Source organism: Trachemys scripta, chromosome 7 (genome assembly GCF_013100865.1).
Source record: "Trachemys scripta elegans isolate TJP31775 chromosome 7, CAS_Tse_1.0, whole genome shotgun sequence".
Lineage (NCBI taxonomy): Eukaryota > Metazoa > Chordata > Testudines > Emydidae > Trachemys > Trachemys scripta.
Window position 1 is genome coordinate 122,279,523 of NC_048304.1, and position 19,080 is coordinate 122,298,602.

The 19,080-nt window shown below is 46.3% G+C and overlaps 2 protein-coding genes across 3 annotated transcripts in view; one reads left to right on the forward strand and one right to left on the reverse strand.

The window, feature by feature from the left end:
• Window positions 1–13,014, reverse strand: part of PDCD11 (programmed cell death 11) — a 43,046-nt gene extending 30,032 nt beyond the window's left edge. For both annotated transcript variants that reach the window (XM_034774974.1, XM_034774973.1), the window contains exons 1-9: window positions 12,922–13,014; window positions 10,805–10,916; window positions 9,099–9,230; window positions 6,534–6,701; window positions 5,345–5,506; window positions 4,588–4,711; window positions 2,988–3,169; window positions 1,429–1,536; window positions 667–873 (exon numbers count right to left, since the gene is read on the reverse strand). In XM_034774974.1, coding sequence (XP_034630865.1) covers window positions 667–873; window positions 1,429–1,536; window positions 2,988–3,169; window positions 4,588–4,711; window positions 5,345–5,506; window positions 6,534–6,701; window positions 9,099–9,230; window positions 10,805–10,906 — 1,185 coding nt within the window. In that variant the 5' untranslated portion in view covers window positions 10,907–10,916; window positions 12,922–13,014. The remainder of the gene's footprint in view (window positions 1–666; window positions 874–1,428; window positions 1,537–2,987; window positions 3,170–4,587; window positions 4,712–5,344; window positions 5,507–6,533; window positions 6,702–9,098; window positions 9,231–10,804; window positions 10,917–12,921) is intronic.
• An 83-nt stretch (window positions 13,015–13,097) lies between these two features.
• ATP5MD (ATP synthase membrane subunit DAPIT) lies at window positions 13,098–17,678 on the forward strand. Its single transcript, XM_034774975.1, has 4 exons — window positions 13,098–13,253; window positions 14,331–14,428; window positions 14,516–14,610; window positions 17,587–17,678. The coding sequence occupies exons 1-3, from the start codon at window positions 13,160–13,162 to the stop codon at window positions 14,606–14,608; spliced, it is 285 nt and encodes a 94-aa protein (XP_034630866.1). The 5' UTR covers window positions 13,098–13,159; the 3' UTR covers window positions 14,609–14,610; window positions 17,587–17,678.
• Window positions 17,679–19,080: the final 1,402 nt, after the last annotated feature.

Genomic DNA, 19,080 nt, shown 5'->3' on the forward strand with positions numbered 1-19,080 from the left:
TTGAATTTCATCTGCCATTTTGTTGCCCAGTCACCCAGTTTTGAGAGATCCTTTTATATCTCTTTGCAGTCTGCCTGGGACTTACCTATCTTAAGCAATTTTGTATCATCTGCAAAGTTTGCCACCTCACTGGTTACCTCTTTTTCCAGATCATTTATGAATATATTGAATAGCACTGGTCCCAGAACAGACCCCTGGGGGACACCACTATTTATTTCTCTCCATTCTGAAAACTGACCATTTATTCCTACCCTGTGTTTCCTATCTTTTAACCAGTTACCAATCCATGAGAGCACCTTCCCTCTTAGCCCATGACAGCTTACTTTGCTTAAGAGCCTTTGGTGAGGGACCTTGTCAAAGGCTTTCTGAAAATCTAAATACATTATATCCACTGGATCTGCCTTGTCCACATGCTTGTTGGCCCCCTCAAAGAATTCTAGTAGAATATAGAGCACACTCAGTTTCACTTCCTGGTTCTCATGCACTAGCAACACAGTGCAACGTTCGGGTTGCAAATGCTGCGGCACAACCATTATTTACTACTGTTTCCACTTACGTTTTAAAATACCATTCCCTAGACGTCGCTGGTTTGGTTGGCGATTTCACGCCAGCTTGTGGCCACCCCTCCCACATTATAACCCGGCCACGGGGGCATTTATTACTTACACGTGCAAAAGCCAGCGTGCCGTCGTCCAGTTCAAAGATGGCACCAGTCTTTGCGTGGAAGCTCTTCACCACTGACTCTTCCACCACCATGCCAATCCGACTGCTGGCGAGCTGGCCAAGCACGCTGCCAGGCTGAAGGAAGACCTGCCGCAGCGTGAGCCGTACTGCTTTGGAGGTGGGATGGACAGAGAGGATGCAGGCCTTCACCTGTTGCAGGGGAGAGAGGACAGCAGGATGGTAAGACGAGCTGGCAACCAGAAGAGCCGAGAGCCATTTTCAACCCTGCACTCTCACACCACACACACCTGGCTCCTGATCTCTTCACGGAGGCTTTGCCGAGGTAGAGCAAGGACAATGGAACATGCGGTGTTATCATTCAGCTCCAATGTCTTTATGGGCTGGGCATTTTTTCCTTAGTTATCCGATTAAATGGTGTGAGCTAGTTTGGTGAGGACAAGGTGAGGGGAGAGTGACTGCGGGCAATCAGCCCCCGCCACAAGCCATTCCCCATCCTCTCAGCTGCCAAAACTGTAAAGGGGCACCTTCCCCAGGACTCTCCAGCGGCTACGTTCAAACTCAAGGACATAGGCTGCTTCACTTCTCCTAACCGGGGGTGTAGAAAGAAGGTCTGTGCCAACAAAATTGCTGACACCGCCGATTCCACAGAAAAAAAAACTTTACCAAAAAACGGTTAGAGAAGGAAAGGAGACACACAGGCTAAGCAGCTTTCTGGTTCCTCCAGCCGCTTCAGCATCCACTCACCGTCTGACTTTGTGAATAACTCCCCGCTTTCTTCGGATCCAGGTGCATGAAGTCCACGATCCCAGTGAAGGAGGAGAGGAAACTCAGAGTGATGCCATAAGGGGTCACCTAAACCAAGAAAGAGAAATTCTTCTGTATGGCGTAAAATTAAATCACTAAATCAATGCCCTACCATTGCAGGGGCCGCAGGCATCGGTGCATTCAGTCCCTCCTGTTTTCTGCCTGTGACACACAACAGTGGAGTGTCCCGAGGGCTGTAACACCTTTGCCTAATTCTGGTGGCTTGCTTGGCTTGGGGGCGGCTGGGTGGTGTTGGTGATCTGTGATATACAGGAGGTCAGACTAGAGGATCTGATGGTTCCCTCCTGACCTTAAACTCTATGACTCTAAATCTGTGTTAAAAGTTCTCATCCAGATCAAGATGCGGACGGCACTTTACTTCCTCCACTAATAACCATCTTGTCAGTGCTTAATAATACACACGCCGAAAAGGACAGGTTAATTGCCCAAGAGTTGGCTTTTTGCCTTTACTAGAAAAGAATACTTTTAAGTTTTCTAATTGTACATTTGATCTCAAGTCCAGAATCAAACTGTGCTGGTTTGCAAGCAGGTGTTTTTCCCATCTTGCACTCCCAAGTCCCAATTTTCCATTTAAAAACAAACCAACCACTAAGATCCCAGCCCCTGTGGTTGCAAAAAAAAAAAAAAAAAAAAGAACTCAGTGTAAACAAATACAGTGAAGTCTGCCTGAGTCTGTAGGCAGCCTGAAACAGGAGTTCAGCAGTGTCAGCTGCATCCAGTCAAATGACTGGCTGCTAACTTCGAAGTTTAATGCTGAAACTTTCAGTGCCAGCTATTTCACCAATGATCAGAGGAGAAGGACCATCAAAGATCTGCACAATGTACTGAAAGTGGTGTCAAGTGGGCGAAGCTGGGGAGAGTGCCACCGTTCACGTTTTCCCTAATTCAGCTTCTGAATAAACGTATGGAAATGTTCATATGAAAAGGAGGAAAGTTTCTCCCGTTTCCACAGCCACAACAGAAAGGTCCAGAGGATGCCCAGCAAGGAGAGTTGAAAGGTTAATGCTTTACTCATCCTGCCAGCAAGTTGCCACTTACATTTATACTTGGGGCTTTTAGACACTTTAGTGTTGTTACAGAACAACAGCGCCTGGTTACTGCCCTTGTGCTTTTTGAGCCAGATGTGCTCATTGCCTGACACAACGGAAGATTTTACTCCTACAGAGTAACTGCTCTTCCACAGAGCTGCAAGACCAAGAGCAGGAGACAAGCAAACTGGATTGGACTCTGCCTCGCACTGCACCACCGCCAGCCAAGCACAGATATTGGCGTCTTTACGCCTGGTGACTGGGCACAGATCAGCGCTCCATTTCGGAGATTGAGCGGGTGGTGCTGGCAGGCACAAACAACTTATCTGGATTTGTAAATTCATTGAGTTCCAGCTCAGTTTTGCTGGGGCAGAATACATAGGAAGATGTCCATCACAGCCGCGATCATAACTCCACCTCAACAATCCTTCAGAGAAAGCTGAGTTTTACCTTCTGCACCTGGGCTTTCACCAGCAGCCCTGGCAGTAAGTTACCGAGCGCCCAGTTCTGTTCTTCTGTTGCAATGGCCGCAGCAACCTCCGACTGAGTGATGGACAGACGGACAATTCTTCCGTTGTTTTTCACTTCTTCAATGAGACAGTTCAGGTACTGGCCTATTTTCAGTTCAGCCCCTACGAAGACAGGACACATACCAAAAACCCCTCATCATCTTCCTGTCTGTCACATTCCCCTGCTTCCCCTTCAGAAACCCTTCGCTAGCTCCCCCTCTCCAGCCAAATTCAAGCCTCTTTTCCAGGCCCTCACTCCTGAGCCACTCTTATCACAGTGCCCGACCCTGCTAATCTGCCCTCAATGCCAGTTTCAGCCATACTTGTCCAGGCCCGCCTGTGCATGGAACAGCCTCCCTGAAAGGAGCTATGAGGTCACTACCCTCTGCTCTTTCAAAATCTCCGTTCTAGATCCACTTCTGCGGCAACACAATTTAAGAAAATCAGCCAGCGTTTAAATGGCTGGCAGCCAGTGAAACGCAATGCTTTAGTTATGCAATTACAAAGCAGTTTTTTTAAAATAGTAAGTATATATATGTGTATAAAGACTGAACTTATCCAATTTTCTCCCCAGGCCTCACCCTCTGTATCTTGCTTGTTTTCTTAGACTGTTAGCTCTTTGCAGTAAGGACCCTGCCTACTGTTGTGTTTGTAGTGCCTAGCACAACCAGGCTCTGGTCCGAACAGGCCTCTGGGCGCTAATGTAATACAATTAAATGGGGATGAGAATGACTTTTTCCATGCTCATCCGGAGAACACATGCATCACAGGGAGAAGCAATGCAAGCTCCTCCCGCCTCCTGGCACCAGATCTAGGGTGCAGAGACCAATTCCCTTTTACCCATGACCTTTGTGGATGACAGGCCACAAATCTATTTCCTGTAGCTACCAGATCATACCAGCCTGAGCCCAAAGAGAGCCCTCTGACCAAAGCACCTTTCTCTGCTGCTTTCTCAGAGCTTTTCCGTTCTAGTGCGATTAGGGACTTTTACCAATACAGCTCTGGAGCACCTGCCTTTAACCAGGAAACTGCCACTTGGTTGGTTGATTTCAGATGGGTGTGGATTTAGTGCTATGGGAAGGGGCTGTCTAGACAATCCTGGAGACCAATCAATCCTCAGGCCAGGCGAAGTGTGGGCGGCAGCAGCACACGCTTCTCCTACACCATCCTGCCAACGTGCCTCTACCAGGACCCAGAGCGACTACTTCTCAGGGGTGGGGGAAATGAAAGGGGAGAGGTAGTGCCCATCTCCATTTGAACCTGGGCCTCTCTGCAATAGTGTCCAACACGCGGAATGACTAGTGCCAGTCAGGATGGAGGTGTTTACAAGGAGGACACCAGGCGATCAGGAAATGGACCGACAGCCAACGGTTCATTGCTCAATGGCCTGTTCACAACTGTACGTCGGCAGAGACTTCTGATCGCTCCTGACCTCAGCTAAGTTTGAGTCAGGACGGTAGAGGTGAAACGCTCCAGTCCCACCCCACTCCCGAGCCAGCCAGTTCTCCATCTCCAGCTTTAGTTCCTGCTGGATGGCTTACCTTTGTTGGCTGATTTGATGTAACTCTGGGACTTCTGACGAGGCAGAAATGCCTTAGCACCACTGACTCCAATATCTATGAGGTAGCCATGATCTTCCACACTAGATACCAAGCCAGAGAGCAACTGCGGGGAGGGAAACATTACAAGTCAACAATATAAAGGAACGGTTAGATCAGCAAGGAGAACAATTCTGTCAGCAGGTTCCTTGCACTCAGATTTCCTTCTCTCCTGGGGTCAGAGTGCTGGAATTCCTCCCACTGCTTTGGACACATTAGACCTTGGCTCCTTTGGCAATGTGGTCTCAGCTGTCCTCTTGTCCAACCAAGGCATGTATCTAGGGGATTCTTGGCTTCCTGAAGCTCTGGTAACATCCAGACATTGAAAAGCAACAGGCACCCACAACTGCTGGTGAAACTGGGTGCAAGAGAATAATTAACTAAGCTCACAACACCTCTGTGAGGTGGTCAGGTAAGTATTATCCCCATTTTACAGATGGAGAAGCTGAGGCAGCAGAAGTTAAGTAACTTGCCCAAAAGCCAACAAGCCAGTGGCAGAAGAATAGATCTCATGAGTCACACTCAGGCCTGCGCTCTACCCACTACACCACACTTCCTACCAAGAGGAATTACACCAGAAAAGGCACAGATGCTTTAATTGCATGTAGTGACAAATCTGAATTCACGCAAGGAGACGTGGGGGCAAAGGGGAAGCGATCTCCAAAGTGCAGGGAGGCTGCGGTGCACCCAGAACACCTACCATGCCTGATCTAAGAGCCGTGGTGTTCAGAGCCTTGTTGACATCTTTGGGGTTAATTGACAGCTTGACACTCTGGTGTCCATCCATGGTTTTCCCCACGCTGGTCACGGTGCATCTGACCAGCATTCCAGGGGGGTACAGGTCTGACAGCGAGTTCAAATCCTAAACAGCAAGACAGTTAAAGGAGATCACGAAAAACCATAAAATCATTAACATTAAATAATGCAGACGACCAGAACTTGTCACTGAAGAGGCTTTTGAAATCCAAACCCAAGAGGAAAGCTCCATTCTCAGCAGCAGCTAAATGTCACAAAGACTGGGGCCCCTCGGTACAGTGGGCTTGTGCCCCAGCCTGGAGTCTCAAGCCTGGCTCAGAGGCGGGGGACGGATGGACATGGACACACAAAACATGTATGTAATGTTACAAGGCGGAGGTCAAAGGATTCAACACAGCTGCCAGGCTGAACAGCGGGAGGTGCTACAGGTCAGGATTAAGATGCATCGCCAGAGCTGATTATGGTCCCAGTCTCAGGTCTCCCATTAGCAAAGAGGTAAAAGGTGAGAAAAGAGCAAGGGGACATCAGCATCTTGCCATTCCCAAAATTCAGTTTTAAACAGGCACGGACCACGGTGGGAGGGGGAAATATAAACGTGCACGAAGGGTAATGGACGATCTCCCTTCCTTTCTTTGGAACATCCGGGGAATCAGGGAATTACATTGTCTCTTCCAAGCAGCCTTATTACCTCCAATACCTATCTGCCATAGCATGAGCTGGTAATACACTGCACAGAACATCACAGAAGCCATCTTTTGGGGGGCTGCATAGGGGCTGGGGAAGAGGACAGAATCCTCTGAATCCCTGCTGGAAAGTAGAAGATTCTCCCAAACACATCCCCAGCTTCATCCTTCAAGCCCCCCCCCCCCCACCGCTACATATAGTAGCTGTGGGAACTCCTTAAGTAGGGAGGGGTATACAGTGATGACTATCATTGAGCGGTGCATTGAACATGCTGCCTTTAGCATTCACAGGCCCTGTTGGCCAGGTAAGCAAGCGAGCAGGACAGGGAAGGGATCAGAATCTCCTGTACACCAGTGGAAACTGGGCTCTCCCGCTGGGCCTCTGCTTGCAAGACCCCGTTTATTTTACCCAGTCCCAGGACACACACCATCCCTCAGGACTCCCCTCACCTCCAGGAGCTCTTCCGTGGCCACTTGCTCATTCAGCATTTTGCTGTAGGCATCGCAAATGTGCGTCACTTGCACAAATCCAGTGAGTCCATTAGGCAAACTGACCACTAACTCGAAGTCGTTAGACTCCTTCACGCAGCCGAGCAGCAGCATCCCCTCACTCAGGGCCTGGAACAAAGAAAAATTAGCACTCGGTGGATCTCAACAAGCCACAGATTTACCATGTCTAATGAGACTGAAAAATAAACCACTAAAAGTCAAGAAAAACTCAGCACCTTTTACCACCCAGACTCAGGCCACAAATCACTATCAGCACTCTGCGAGTTACCAAGCCACAGCTGACAAGCTGCAATTAGAAGCAGCCCTCTTAAAAGGTCAGTGGAAAGCAGCAAAGACCTAGGAACGGGACTACAGCCCCTCCTACTGTCAGTGCTGGGAGCAGGAATGACTGATGGGGACATGAGCTTCCCAGACTAAAGAAACCTGTCACACTCTTGTAGTAGGGTGTCCTACAGAATCTTCTACAGAGCAACCATGAAGGAAGCTATATGTTCCACCTTTCAAATGGAATCTAGAGGGCTTGTCTACACTACCGCTTAAGTCGATGAACTTAACATTGCTCAAGGGTGTGAAAAAACCACCCCCTTCAGCAACATAAGTTACATCAACTTAAAGCTCTCCCACCAACAGAGCTTCTGCCTCTCGTTGAGGTGGAGTAATTGCATTGATGGGAGAGCACTCTCCTGTCAACATAGGAGACGCACTACATGCTGCACCGATGTAGTTCGGTAGTGAAGACAAGCCCAGAGATTGTCCGACTGGGTCAGACCCAAGCTCCATCTAGTCCAGTATCCCGTCCCAGGCAGTGGTCAGAACCAGATGCTTCAGAGGAAGACACAAGAATCACTAGAGTTGTGGGCAGACACGGGATGATCAGTCTGCCACATAGATCTTGACCTAACACCTGAAGCACAAAGTTTAATATCTCTTCCAATTTTTTTGTCATCATTAATTATAACAATTCTGGATATTCTTGAGCTCCATATAGAGTAGAACCCCAGAGTTACGAACACCCATGTTGTGAACTGACTGGTCAACCACACACCTCATTTGAAACCAGAAGTATGCAATCAGGCAGCAGCAGAGACAAAAAAAGAACAACTACAGTACAGTACTGTGTTAAACGTAAACTTTTAAAAAAATAAATTGAAAGTTTAAAAAAAAAGATTTGACCAGATAAGGAAACCGTTTCTGTACTTGTTTCATTTAAATTAAAATGGTTAAAAGCGGCATTTTTCTTCTGCACAGTAAAGTTTCAAAGCTCTATTAAGTCAATGTTCAGTTGCACATTTTGAAAGAACAACCATAGTTTTTTTCAGAGTTACAAACAACCACCCGCGGTGCTCATAGCTCTGAGGTTCTACTGTAAATATCTAATCATCTGTTAAGTTCTTGGCTCCCATGACCTACTGTGGAAACGTGTTCCACAGTTTAATCACATGTTGTGTAAAAAAGTGTTTTCTTTCAGAGGTTTTGAATTTCCTACCTTCAATTAAATTGAGTGTCCCCTTGTTCTTGTGACAGGAGACAGTGAGAACAGACACTCCTGATCTACCTTCTCAAGACCACTTTGTATTTTACATATCTTAACATGTTCGTCTTAGTCAACTCCTTTCTAAGGTACAACTTAAAGCAAAGGAAGTGGAGTGATAGAGAAAACAGGTCATTAAGGGTTACACATGTGCATGTGGAGAGGCTGGAATAGCAGTCACAGAACTGAGAGCTGGACAATAGCTCCTGTTCAGAATCATGAAGTGCGCAGCAGATGGAGGGGGGAAAAAATGTGACTATGGTCAATTTGATAGCAAGGGAACCAAGAGAGATACAGACTCAGCAGGCCTCAGAAGCATTCAGCTCAGTAATGCAATTCTCTGTGGAAATTAATTTGATTGTATACAGCCTTTGTTAATGAGGAGAACTTTATTGCAGTTAGCGTCACTTTTTGCAGCAGTTAATTCTGCATCCTGGGTCAGTTCTAAGTGTTAATGTTCTGCCTTCATTAGCTTGCGGAAGACCCAGAGGAGATGTGCAATTTCTTACTTGTCATTGAACTCCTTCTTGTGAAAAGGAGTCCAGCCCTCCCTTACCTAAAGGTTGGTGGTTCTGAGACAGGCCCAGGAATAAGGAACCTCTTAGCTGCACTGGACCCAATGGAGGTCAAAATACACAAATCATATCATAATAGAAATGTAGAACTGGAAGGGACCTTGATAATCCACATAGTACAGCCCTTCATACTGAGGCAGAACTAAGTATTATCTTCTAGACCATCCCTGGCAGGTATTGGTCTAACCTGTTCTTAAAAACCTCCACAGCCTCCCTAGGTAATTTGTTCCAGTGCTTAACTACTCTTACAGTCAGGAAGTTTTCCCAAATATCTAACCTAAATCTCCCTTGTTGCAATTTAAGCCCATTACTACTTGTCCCATCCTCAGTGGATAAAGAGAACAACTTATAACAACCTTTTAGATACTTGAAGACTTATCTGAACACTCATCCACAAACCTCAACCGTGAGAAGTTCAAAATCCTTGGCATTAGCTTTAATGGCTTCCTTTTTCTCTGCCTTGAGCTTTTTCCGCTTTCCTTGATCTTCTTGGATTCTCTTCCTTTTCTGGGATCCTTCTTCATGATGCATCTAAAGCAGATTTTAAGGGGCACGGGGAGGAGAAACAAGAGAATTGGAAGAGATAACTGTTGTGCTCCACAAAAGAAGAGCAAAATTATCAGTCATACCAGCTTAGGGGGAAATGCTAGAGTTAGGGGTCAGAAGGAAATTCTGTTGCAAACCCTTATGTTCAGTCATATGTAGGTCTCTCAAAATTTCTCCCTTTGGGCTGAAACTTAACGTATTTGGTTAAAGCATAAATACATTTGACCAGTTTGAACAAAACCATTCAATGGCTTTTGAGTTAAAACGAGCAGAAAAAGACATTTCCTCCCCTTCTTCCTACGGGAAAAACAACAACCACCATCACCACCTTTGAGCCTTCATTTGCAAAGAAAACTCAAGAGCGACTGAGGGCATGTCTACATTTAAAACGCTGCATCGGAACAGCTGGATCAGTGCAGCTGTAGCGTTTTAATGAAGACGTTCTACGCCAATGGGAGAGAGCTCTCCCGTTGGCACAGTTAATCCAGTCCCCGAAAAGCTCTCCCACCAATGTAGTGCTCTCCACAGGGGATTAGGTCAGTATAACTACGTTGCTCGGGGGTGTGGATTTTTCATACTCCTGAGCAACATAATTATATCGATATAGGTCTACAGTATAAATCACAACCAAACCTTAAAACCTCAAACTTAGCATGGACATAGACCTGATTCATCAGAGCATTAAGGAGAGAGGTTCTTAATTTTCTGCACAGGAGCAGTCTCATGAAATCAATGGGACTAGTACACCTAAAGTTAAGAACGTGTTTTAAGTGGTTCTTGGATCGGTGCCTGAGCCCTCAATGAGGCAGCTCTACATTGCTAAGTCTTAAACAATTTGGTTTAGAAATAGCAAAGTAATTGATATATTAAAATGGGGGGGAGGGGTAGGAGAGGATGTCATGCATCCTGTTCTTTTAGGCACAGAAACATAAAACAAGAGAAACATATTAGATCAAGACTAACAGATGTACTGGAGCATAAGCTTTCATGGGTGAATGCCCACTTCGTCGGATGCATGTCACATGCATCCGATGAAGTGGGCATTCACCCATGAAAGCTTATGCTCCAATACATCTGTTAGTCTTAAAGGTGCCACAGGACTCTGTTGCTTTTTACAGATCCAGACTAACATGGCTACCCCTCTGATAACAGATCAAATTAACCCCGGCGTAGCACCACTGAATTCAATGTCCTTACACCAGGGTTGGATTTGGCCCACCACATCTCTCTAGAAGCTCTTACCTCTAAAAGCAGATTACATGCGATCAGACACCACTGAGATATTTCAAAGTTAAACCCTGATCAATTACGTTTGATTAATGGTTTGCCATCACATTCACCCAGGGTCAGACATCTGTCAAAAGTCATGAAAATCATGGATTCCATGATGAAGACCAGTCACAAGTACTAAAATGAATGTTGGGGCTCAATCCTGCAGCCCTCACTCAGACAAAGCTGTCATGATCAATGGAAGTAAGAACTACAGAATTAGGTCTTTACACTAATTGGCAGTGGAATAGCTCTCAGAGAGTTTCATCCATCATGTGTGCACAACTCACATCAAATAAGTTATCCTGCTCTATTGGTCGCCTGGGTGCTTTTCCCTCTGAAGGTTTTTTCTGGGTGCCACCTCGAGGGAAGTTTTCTTCCATGGATGCCATGTTTGTATTTCTGTGGGGAAAGCAAAAACACAGGAGTGAAATCTGCAATTGTTGTGACATTAGAGTTTAAGTGACAGGAGAAGGAATTATCTTGGAACTAAACAAAGATTCCCTTGGCTTTTTTCGTAAATGACAAATTATATATATATATATGAATGCATCTGGAGGCTTAGAAGACAAAATATAGGCCTCCGAGAACACTTCAATGTACTTGAAAATGACACTTATACACATATTAGAGACACAAGTTGGGTGAGGTGATATCTTTTATTAGACCAACTTCTGTTGGTCAAAGAGACAAGCTTTTGATCTTACCGAGCTCTTCTTCTGGTTATACATGTGTATCAGTCACCAGAACTTTTCCCTAGTATCCTACTCACCCACATTACCATATCAATCTTCAGTGACAACTGAGAACCTGGTATACCTGACGCTTTAAAGCTTAGAAACTCGCTGAGGAGATTCCTAATAAAGGAATTATCTGCACACTTGTGTGCAACAGGTGAAGCACCATCTCCACAGACAAGGAACAATACATGCCTTCAGACATATTGCCTGGGGCAGTGATCTTGTCAGATCTCACAACCCTAAGCAGTCAGGGCTTGTTTACACTGCAGAGCCTTGGGCAGCATAGCTATGCCAGAAGAGTTGCCCTAGTGTAGTAACAGCATTGCCAGCAGCTCTTCTACTGACATAGCTACACCCCCACTCCCACACAACATTAGCTGAGCCAGCAGAAGCACTCTTGGTGGCATAGATGTGTCTATGGACGTGGCCAGCATAGCTACACTGGATAGATGGTGTCATTTTTTGCACCCCTAACTGGCATAGCTATACCAACAAAACTTTGTAGTGTGTAGGCCAGGGCTCAAACACAGCAGTACCACAGTAGCTGCAGGAATTGGTGTTGACACGTCAGTGGATGCATGGGTGTAACTAACCCTGCTGAGTCAGTATTGAACCCGCATTTTAGCATTTTGTTGGGGGCCACTGGCTGCCAGAAGTGTCATTTTTTTTTTAGATAAAACAGAGTTCCAGACCACTTGTGGTCAATTAAGATGCCACAGCTCTTTCCTTTGCACATGCATAAAGGCTGTCACACAGTATCATAGACAAACTACAATTTAAGTCACTATATTTTACACACATGCCCCCAACATCGTCCCTGCCGCGTCAACTGTATACAGTAACCTTCTTTACTTCCTGTCTAAATTGTTGTTAGGTGTTGTTATGCACATTCAACAGTCCCCCCCCCCAAGTTCATTCCAGAGGCAGCAGCATAATATCGGTGAAAGGATATAATCAAGTATGGGCAAAGTAAATTGCTGTACAAATAAAAGCTAAATTCTCTTTAAGGCAGAGAAAGTAATCTAAAGTACATTACACTCCAGGCAATACCAGACAATGAGAAACAGGAGGAAAAAAAAAAACAGGTTAACGGGACCCGGTGCAATGAAAAAAACTGATCTCTGGGCCACAGAACTGGCAGACGCCCCCCCCCCCCCCCCAGCCTATTATGAGAATCTTTCGTCCCCAGCTCGGCGGGGAAACCATCTCCCAAACCGAGAGGATCGCAGCCCAGTGACCCTGCAGGGGGGAGGGAGAGCTCAGTGGTTTGAGCATTGGCCTGCTAAACCCAGGGTTGTGAGTTCAATCCTTGAGGGGGCCACTTAGGCATCTGGGGCAAAATCAGTACTTGGTCCTGCTAGTGAAGGCAGGGGGCTGGACTCGATGACCTTTCAAGGTCCCTTCCAGTTCTAGGAGATAGGATATCTCCATTAATGTGCTTCCCTCCTCGGCAAGCCAGCGGCGCTGAACTCGGCTGCTGGCAGGGGAGGAGAAGGAGCCAGGGGGATACTGCCCAGGGGATACAGCGCCAGGCTCCCTTCTTCCCTTTCCCGCCGGCCGGAGCCGGGCCCCGGGGCGGTTCCCTTCGCTCCGTGCTGGGCCCTGGGGCTGGAGCCGGGGGGCTGGGCCCTGCCGGGCTCCTACAGCCCCTGGCCGGACTCCCTCACCTCCTTCAGCAGCACATGGGGGACACCATCGCCATAACCCGGAAGCACTACCGGGGAGCACAAGGTCAAGCGGAACCCTCTTGCTCACCATGGAGAAAGCGGGCCGAGACGCCTAGTAACCAACCAGCCAATCCAGGCGGAGCATCGACTGATGGGCATCGACCGAAGCCAATCCGCAATCCCCACTGTACGTCATCTCCACCGTCAGGACCGTGTTGTCCAATCAGGAGAGACATCTATGGCCGGAGGCGGGATTTCCCAGCGCCATCTTGCCTGTGGACTTGGAGTCGGCGAAGGGCACGGAGCGGCTATTGTAGGGGAGCGCGTGGCAGGTGGGGGCGGCGGCTTCGGGCCGTGATCTTGACCCGTGTGGGGAGCGCTGCCCCCCCGGGGCCGCTAACCCCTCTCCCCAGCGGGGGGCCTGGGCGGGGGCCGGGGCCGGGGCCCTGCGCGGTTGGATGAACAGGGCGGCCCGAGGGGCTGCGGCGGCCCAGGGAGCCCGGTGCCATAGCGCGGGGGGCCGCCTGGGCCCCCTTGTCTCGGGCGCGGTTCCCAGCGCGGCTGCCCAGGCTCCCTCTGCCCGCGAACCCCGTGCGCTGCGCAGCCGAGGGTCCCGCTCCGCTTGGGAGCCAGGCCCCAGATCCCGCCCTCCTCCGGCTCACGCCAAACCGGGGCTGGCTCGGCCCCGCGGGCCGGGACTGGGGTGGCCTGTGGAGCAGGGATCCCGCTCTGTGTCGGGGGAGGGGGGAGTTGCCCTTTCCCTGCCCCTCTCCCCCCCCCCCTGCCTCACGCTGTAGCTGAAGACCGAGATCCATTTGGATCTTGCTGCTGGGGAACACAAACGGATTGAATGAAGCGGCCCCAAAAGCATTTGTCGAGGCCTTGTGCAGCTGGGTCTGGATTCACTCGGCAGCCCGGCCTTGTGGCTGTGCTGGCCCCTTGCCCACAGTCCAGTGTCGATCAACAGCGCTTTCGCCTTACTCCGAGAAGCAAAGCTTGGAAGTGAGGAGGTGAAATTCCTCCCATTCACGATGGTTTTTGATTTATAGGAACTTGTAGATAACTCCGTCTCATGCCAGTGATTCAGAAATGGGCTTCTTGTTGCGTCTGGGATGGAATGAGTTGAGAAAGTGAAGTTGTGGGTGCACCTGGCTTTTTAGTGCAGCAAGTGGCAATCGGTTCCTTTCTGTTTCCAGATAGAGCGATCCTAAGTGCACTGGAATCTAGTTGTATTACATCTATCCAAGGCTCTGTTAAATATATGAAAGTTTCAACAGCAGCACTGGCAGCCCCAAATGTAAAACCTACTGAGGCAGCACTGGAAGTAATCATTGCATGAGTCATCTGCTGAATTATCCAGCAGATGCACCTGAATATAGACCTACTAACTTGTCCTTCATTGCATCTAGGACCAGCAACCATGGCAGGACATGACTCTGAAGCACAGTACAAGTTCACTGGTCTTAAGAAATACTTCAATTCCTACACCATGACAGGCAGAAGGAATGTATGTACTAGTTAACTTGCCCTTAAGTGTCACACTTCAAGGGTGCCTTAGAAGGCATCAAAGTTTAATTTTCTTTTTTCTTTCTAGTATGTAATAGCTACATATGCAAGCATTGCCATGATCATCTTATATTTCACGCTTAAGCCTAAAAAACAAACTCCAGCGGTGACAGAAAAATAGTGGTAAGTGGCTGTTTGTTTTTTTTTATAGCACCCAAAAGAAATTCAGTCCCTACTCTCCCTGTAGCAAGTAGGGGTGATGGCAGATGTGGAGAAGGTGGAGTGAGGAGGCTATTAATGTAACCAGGTTATGATCGCATGGTTACCAAGCTTAGGCATGTGCATATTATGTGGTTTAAGTAAAGTTTAAAATTCTTTAAAAAAGAGTGAATATTGAGTCACTTATTGTGGACATTGTGAAAGAGGTAAGTTTTTTAAAGGATTTAAATGAGGTGGAGTGTCGGCAGTCCGGAATGGAATGCATTGCTAAAAGGACCCTATTGGCTTAAAGACATATTTAAAATGCTTCTCTTACTGCTGACTCCAAGAACGATTGATTAAAATGGGGAATTTTCAATCTAACTTCACTGCCTAGGCTATGTGCCTCTAGCCATTTCAGCTTAGAGCTTGTAAAAAAAACTAGTTTCACTTTGGTTTAGTCACTCTTATCAATTCTGCAATCAGGCTGGCCTGCATTATCAAAGCTGTAGCCTGTATGGATTGCAAACAAACATTTCTCTGCAGTGTTTTTAAATAGTACTGGAGTAAAAAAATCAGAAGCATTTCTATTGGTCTTGAATTATATAAGTGCTGCTACCAGCCCCATGTTAAGGTTGCCTGACACTTCCCATAGAAAGACCCTGTTTTCAGTTGATATAACTTTGCCATACTGTTTGGGCTGAAATTTTTCATGCCAGGTTTCTGCCTCAAACTTAATTATTTTGTTACTATTCAGCCAAAATAGTGCAGGAATTTTCTTGAACGAGGTGAGGGGAAATGTATTTTCCCCATGTTTGTTTTTGTTTTTTGTTTGTTTGTTTTTTATTCTGGCAACCTTTTCATAGAATAGCTCTTGCACCCCACATGTTTTGGAGCGGTGACTTGAAACTTGGAAGGGAGGTGGCCTTTGTGTCAGTAATGTGCTTTTTGTCATCCCTGTGAAAATCTGCCTTTGGAAAAATTGCAGTTTGCACATGCTCAGTAGAGACTTCTTAGACTTCAGCACTAAATTCCCCAAGGTCTGTCAGCACTGGGCATGCCCCAGCTTGGAGCTAACCAGGACTTTCTTCCTACTATTGCAGCCCTGGGCTGTTGTGGGCCAGGCTGGTTCTGGACGTCTTAACTGAGAACAGGGAGCCTTTGGTCTCAAAGATGCCACTGCAGGGCCCAAGTAGTGTGGAGGAAGGCAAAGTAGGACTAGAGGCTGGTTGGAATGGGAGAGGGAGATCTAGGCAAGAAGACTGGGACTGAGAATCAGTGGGGCAGGGGAAACAAGGGGAGAGGGAAAACAGATCTGATCAGGAGCTGGGGTGCAGGTGGAGAACTGGGACTGGCTGGGTAGACAAACCAAGAAGGGAGGTTCAGAAGGGTGAGACTAGGACTTACTGGGCAAGGAGACTGGGACGAAAAACCTTTACTTTTTTAAAGAACATAGGAAACTACTCACAAACTACACTAAAATGGGTTGGTATGTAAAGAACAGGAATGCTCAGCAGCTCACTAAAAGAACATTCAAGTTGCAAAGTCAAGAACTTAAAATTAGGATATGCCCAAACTAAGGTTGCCTGTACAACCTTAATTTGGCCCCATCTTATGTTACCATTTAATTACATGATGCTATGCCTTTCCCCCCCCCCCCCCACAGGACCCCTGCCCCATTCATTGCACAGAATGGATGTTAGTCACTTAACAAAATAGCTGCTCATTAAGTGAGCACTGTTTGTTCTGTGCACTGAAAGAGGCAGGGGTCCTGTGGAAAAATGTGATCGTGTAGTTAGGATGGCATTCTAATGCACAGGCGCAAGTGGGTTGATTTAAGGTTGTACAGGTAATCTTAATTCTGGCATTTCCTGATCTTGAGTGCTTGACTTTGTAATGCAGTGTTTTAACTTAACTTTTTTTTTGTTTTCTATGAGCTGTTTCTCAGCCATAATGAGAAAATGAATTGTCTGATAGCCTTTTAAAAACCCTAAACTTGAGGCCAAATTTGATATGAGCTCTTTAAACGTGCTATGCAGTAATATAAGTACTTACTGTTCTTAACTGCTGAATAATACCATCACTTAACATATGAACATAGTGTGAGTTACTGAGCACATCTATCAAGACAAACTCTTGAATTCATGCAAAGCACTGTCCAGTCTGCATTATGGAAAACTTTAGTCCTTTAAAGAGAACTATCATGAAAAGGCTAGAATTGAAAACTTTGGCCTTCGTACATAAAATACTTGAAAAGAGCTAGATGTAGAAATGGATCAGTGAAGTAGAGTTTAGGCACCTGCTCAAGGCACATTGCAGTACTGAGGTGGGTTGGGTGAAAGGAAGCTTGTAGGGTTTGTCTGAATGTCATGTGACTTTAGAGTTGAACTAGGAGGTGTATTAAATAGGCAGTTTTTAAAAGTGCCATTCATCTAATCCATCCCCTTGAAGCCCCACTGTTTCCTACGGTCTGATCTAGTTCTTAGTTTGAAGCAGTGGGGCTTCCACAACTTCACTTGTGCAGAGACTTTATGATTGAAGTGACACTAAGGAAGGGCATTGGACTTTTAAAAAAAACAGCAACCCACATGCATAAAGATCCTGCTGCTATGGCAAGTGGATGACTTCCAGTTTGAGTATCTATTCAACTTGAGGCCGTCCATTCCAATGCCGTAAGTTTTATACAGCATTCTTTTGGGTCCTTTCAGATAGACCCTAAAACACAAACAGTATTTGTAAAAACTTGTTCATGAGTCATTGCTGTAAGTATTTAAATAGGGAGGGGAGGTTATAAGCTCTGAGCTGCAACATAATGTGTCCAGAAGGGATAGTTAAAGTTGCTTACCTTAACATGTTTTCTTGGAGGGAGGGGGGGGAACTACCTATACCCTAGCTAATAGCACTGAGCAACATTTGCTTGTTTGAATGTTATGATAATCTAAATCTTTTCTCTCTCTGCAGGTTGCTGGCATGTGTTAGTGTTGGACCTCATATTGCAATGGAAACAGCTGATGTACTATTATGTACCATTCAATAAAACAAACAAAACATCATTGTTCAGTTATTTAATAGGAAAAATATAAGATTGTATAAACTAGAGATGCAGGTGACATTTTTTCCGCTCTTGAAACTATATTACTTTCCTGGTGAAAGTAAAGTGCTCTTGCACTATCACATTTGTATAAAACAAGGCTGACTGTTCACAGTTGAGTGAAGGAAGCATAATTAAAACCATCCTAAAATGTGTACTTAACACTAGAAGTAACTCACTCATGAAATAATGTAAAGGTATTTAATAGAGCTTCAGAGGTTCTCTTGTTGATAAGTAGTGCAATAGGGGCAACAGGTCACTATTTTATGAAAACAAGTTTAGTGTTTGACATACCTTAGCCCTGATAGACTTGACTTACACTGTTCAGACAAGTAGGGGAGTGGTACGTCTTTACCAAAGAGCTTTCTTCTGTGTTAAGGTGTTCAAAAATTCCAAACTTACATAATTCTAGTTTCTCCATGTTTTACTGCCTGGGAGGTCCTGATTACTCCACTTCTCTAGTCATCTAAGGGCAAGTTGGCTAGTTCTGACCACACCTAGCTTGCTCAAACTACTTTCTTCACAGCTGGTTGCTCAGTTCTTCAAGGCTGTTCTCCATTGCATTAGGGCCTCCCTTGTGGGGGTAGGTAACTGCCTGACCATGGAAATAAGAGATCTACAGCAGGTGCTTGGCAGCTCTAAGGATGGCATCCAAAAATCAGGAATCTCCCAGGAGCCAAACTAAGGACAGCAACTCCATTTAAGAACTACCCCTTCAACCTAATCCTGGGGGCTAAAGTAGACCTAGGGCCATTGCTCTCCACTCCAGCATCACTGATCGAGTGGATTGCTTTGTTTCCCCACCTCAGTCTTATATTAGTTGTGATTCATTTTCACTATTGCTAACTGCAAGATTTCCACAATCATAAGTTAACCAGAAATTTCATGGTAATTTTAAAACTCATGGTGTTTTAATCAAACATTTAAGACATTCAGACTGTCCTGATTATTTAACCTGTAGGGGGACCTGCCTTCCCCTTGATGGGTGAGTATTTGAGGGTCAACACTCATTTGAGTGCATTTAAACACTCCCCCCTCTCCCCACCTTAGAGGGACATTTACCCTTTCCTAGCCTCTGGGATGGGGGATGCTACCTTTCTTTCTCTCTCTCCATTTTCCCCTTCACTATCCTTTTTCTATCTACAACTCTCAAGTGCAATCTCCTGGGCCAAATTCATCTCCCATTTCCGTTCACTGCCATTCTCTGGCTGTACATTCTTGGCTGCCTCATTGGTTCTCTCCTGTCCTTATCCCCTCCTCCTATGCTACCTCTACTCTTTCATGTTCCTTCTGCCTTTCTCCCCCCCTCCCCCCCTTTTTCCCCATTTCTGCACATCAGAGCTCATGGGGATTACAATAAGCCC

Bases quoted from the DNA above. Each gene is read 5' to 3' on its own strand.
- ATP5MD (XM_034774975.1), top strand. From the start codon at position 13,160: ATGGCCGGAGGCGGGATTTCCCAGCGCCATCTTGCCTGTGGACTTGGA. The intron at 13,254-14,330 runs GTGGGGGCGGCG...CATTGCATCTAG, and splicing joins TGTAGGGGAGCGCGTGGCAG to GACCAGCAACCATGGCAGGA. The intron at 14,429-14,515 runs GTATGTACTAGT...TTTTCTTTCTAG, and splicing joins CCATGACAGGCAGAAGGAAT to TATGTAATAGCTACATATGC.